The 3,349-nt window shown below is 39.0% G+C and overlaps 1 protein-coding gene across 1 annotated transcript; it reads right to left on the reverse strand.

Annotated features, from left to right (window-relative positions):
• Positions 1–1,832: 1,832 nt before the first annotated feature.
• On the reverse strand, positions 1,833–2,805 carry LOC138342234 (uncharacterized). The gene is made up of 2 exons (XM_069294505.1): positions 2,174–2,805; positions 1,833–2,022 (listed from the first exon to the last, which is right to left on the reverse strand). The coding sequence occupies exons 1-2, from the start codon at positions 2,803–2,805 to the stop codon at positions 1,833–1,835; spliced, it is 822 nt and encodes a 273-aa protein (XP_069150606.1).
• Between the last annotated feature and the right edge of the window lie 544 nt (positions 2,806–3,349).

The following is a 3,349-nucleotide window of genomic DNA, read 5'->3' on the forward strand; positions in this document are numbered from 1 at the left end:
CTATTTCTCTAGATTTTTCTTGGCTTCATCTATGTGTGACACACTACTCATTGTCATACGACTTATAGCATCCACTACCACATTGGCCTTGCCAGGGTTATAGAGGACACTCATATCGTAATCTTTCAACAACTGTAACCATCTTCTTTGTCGGAGATTCAACTTCTTTTCGGTAAACACATATTGGAGTCTTTTTTGATCGGCAAAGACAACAACATGAACACCATTCAAGTAATGCCTCCATATTTTCAAGGAAAACACCACGGCTTGTAACTCAAGGTCATGAGTTGGATAACTTCTCTCATACACCTTAAGTTTCCTAGAAGCATAGGCATCACCTTTCCATGTTGCATAAGCATGCACCCTAAACCCACACGGGATGCATTACAATACACTCCAAACCCGTTTTTACTCTCTAGTAAAGTCAACACCGGAGCAGAAGTAAGCCTATCTTTCAACATTTGGAAGCTCTATTCACATTCCTCAAACCACTCAAATTTCTTACACTTTTGGGTCAAAGTAGTCAAGGAAGGTGCAATGGATGCAAACCATCCACAAACCTCCTTTAATAACACTCTAGACCCAAGAAACTCCTTATGTCGGGTGGAGACAGTGGTCTAGGACAATTTTTGACCACCTCCGCTTTATTGAGTCTACCTCAATCCCTTCACTAGAGATGATATTCCCAATATATGATACTGACCTCAACCAAAATGCACACTTACTATAGTTTGCAATTAATTTATGTTCCTGAAGTGTTTGCGATTCTACCGTTAAATGACCCACGTGACCACTCTCATTTTTCAAATACACCAAGTTTCGTCAATGAAGACAATGACAAATCAATCTTGGTAACTTCAATACACCCTATTCATTAGGTCCATAAATTACACCGGAGCATTAGTAAGACTGAAAGTCATTACCAAGAACTCATACTGGCCACACTAGTTCTGAAATGCCATCTTTGGTACATCCTAACCTCTCGCTCCTTAGAGTTGATCAAACCACACTAATTTTTGAAAAGTAGCTCGCTCCATGGAATTGATCAAACAAGTCATAAATCAGAGGGAGGGGATACTTATTCTTTATAGTGACCTTGTTTAGTTAACGATAGTCAATACACATTCTCAAAAGCACCAGAGTACCCCAAGGAGAGATACTAGGCCTTATTAAAACCTTGTCTAGTATATCTTTGAGTTGCACCTTCAACTCCCTCAATTTGTCCGAAGCCATCTAGTAAGGAGGGATTGAAATGGGATTCATTTCTGGTAGCAAATCGATACCAAAGTCAATTTTCCATTCGGGAGGATTACCGGGATTGTCATTAGGAAAGACCTCGGGAAATTCTTCACTACGAGGACTGACTCAATGGGAGGAATTTCGTAGTCTAAATCTTGAATGAATACAATATGGTATAGACAACCTCTATAGATCATTTATCATGCTTTTAGACAAAAATAATACGACCTCAAGGAATAGAATTTCCTCCCTTCCACTCAACAACGGGTTCATTTGGAAAGTTAAACCTCCCTACTCTTGTCCTACAATCAATAGAGGCAAAACATGCATGCAACAAATCCATACCTAAAATAATATCAAAATCTAAAATATCTAGTTCTACTAGATCAAAATGAGAAACTCTATTGGACAACATTAATGGACAATTCCTATACACCATTTCTGCAACAACCGACTCACCTAACATTGTAGACACTATATAATATTCATGCAAAATATCAGGTAAAAGGTCAAACTTTTAATCTACAAGAGGTGTAACAAATGAGAAAGTAGAACCCAGATCAGGTAAATCATATACATCGATATACATACTTTCAATATAACATCACCACGTCGGGAGAAGTCTCTTGCTCACCCCTATAGAAGAGAGCATAGAAGCGGTTCTTCTTAGGAGCATCACTAAAACCACTTGCTTGAGCTTGAACACTCTTCTCTTGACCCTTAAAGTTTGGACAATCTTTTAACTTGTTACCACTCTTTTCACAAACAAAGCAATTCCCCATCCTACCAAGCATTCTCCAATATGATCATTTCAACAATGGGCACATGTAGGCTTCTCATTTGGGAGTTCCCACTCCTTCCTTTTTGGGCTCTTGGATTTGTCACTTTATCATCACGAGACTTAGGGAATTATGTTGGAACTTGATTATAGAACCTATTCTTGAATCTAGGCTTGTTTTTGATATCAAGCCTATTCTTTGCAGCATCACTATCAAATGATCTTGCCCTCTTAGCGTCTCTACTTTTTCTCTTAGACCTTGCTTCCTCAACCCTTCTATAATACACCATAAGCTGGGAAATGTTAATATTGTCATATAGCATGGACGAATGACACTCGACTTTGCAGTCCTCTAACATCCCCTTCACAAAGCGGCTCATTTGATCACTAGGATCATAAACAAAGGAAGGAGCATATTTGGACAATTTAATGAACTCCAAGGAGTATTCGTGAACACTTTTTTCTTCTTGGAAAAGGTTGATGAACTCCACATATTTTTCCTCCCTCATCTCCCTAGGAAAGAACCGATCTAGAAAAGCATTCTTACAGATCTCCCAAGGGAACGAACGATCCCTCAATGACAAATTATCCCTCCATTGTACAAACCATGCTTGGCCCATGTCCTTGAGTTGATAGTTGGCCAACTCGGCTTTCTCAATTATGGAGAACCCCTTAGATAAAAGTGTCTTAAAGACTTCATCGATGTATTCTTGGAAGTTTTCATCAACCTTAGGCCTGTAGAATGTAGTAGGGTTCATTCGAGTGAAGTCCCTTATACGGGAAGCCATTGTACTTACTTGTTGATGATGATGGGGTACTGACTCTTAGTTGGCTTGGGCCGTCATATCTTGGGCTTGAACAATGGCGGATTAAGAAAATTGGATAAGGGAAACCCTTATATCTCCATATGTCAAGGGTGGAGGATTGACCCGAGCTTGTTCCATATTATCATCTTCTTAAAGTAAAGGAACATGCTCACCTCGCGGAGGAGCCCCTACATTAGCAATTTCCTCTTCCATTCTTCGTGCCACATTTCTGCGAGTGTTTATTTTTCCTATAAGCACAACAATAGTATAAGATTGAAAAGCATTCCATAAGTATAGTCTAACGTCACGATATAATATTTCTATGAAAGAGAGTGATTCCTAAGTATCACATAGATTCCTATTCATAAGTGTGTCACGCTTCACAATTATAAATAAAACCTACATTGATGTAGTAGAGAGATATATAACTCAACATTATTCAACCTTGCTCTGATACAAAGTTAGTCACATCCGGGTATACCCCCCTAGACGTAACAAGCATCGTTATTCTCTTTGAGGACTAAGG

The sequence above is a fragment of the Solanum lycopersicum genome, chromosome 1, assembly GCF_036512215.1.
Source record: "Solanum lycopersicum chromosome 1, SLM_r2.1".
NCBI lineage: Eukaryota > Viridiplantae > Streptophyta > Magnoliopsida > Solanales > Solanaceae > Solanum > Solanum lycopersicum.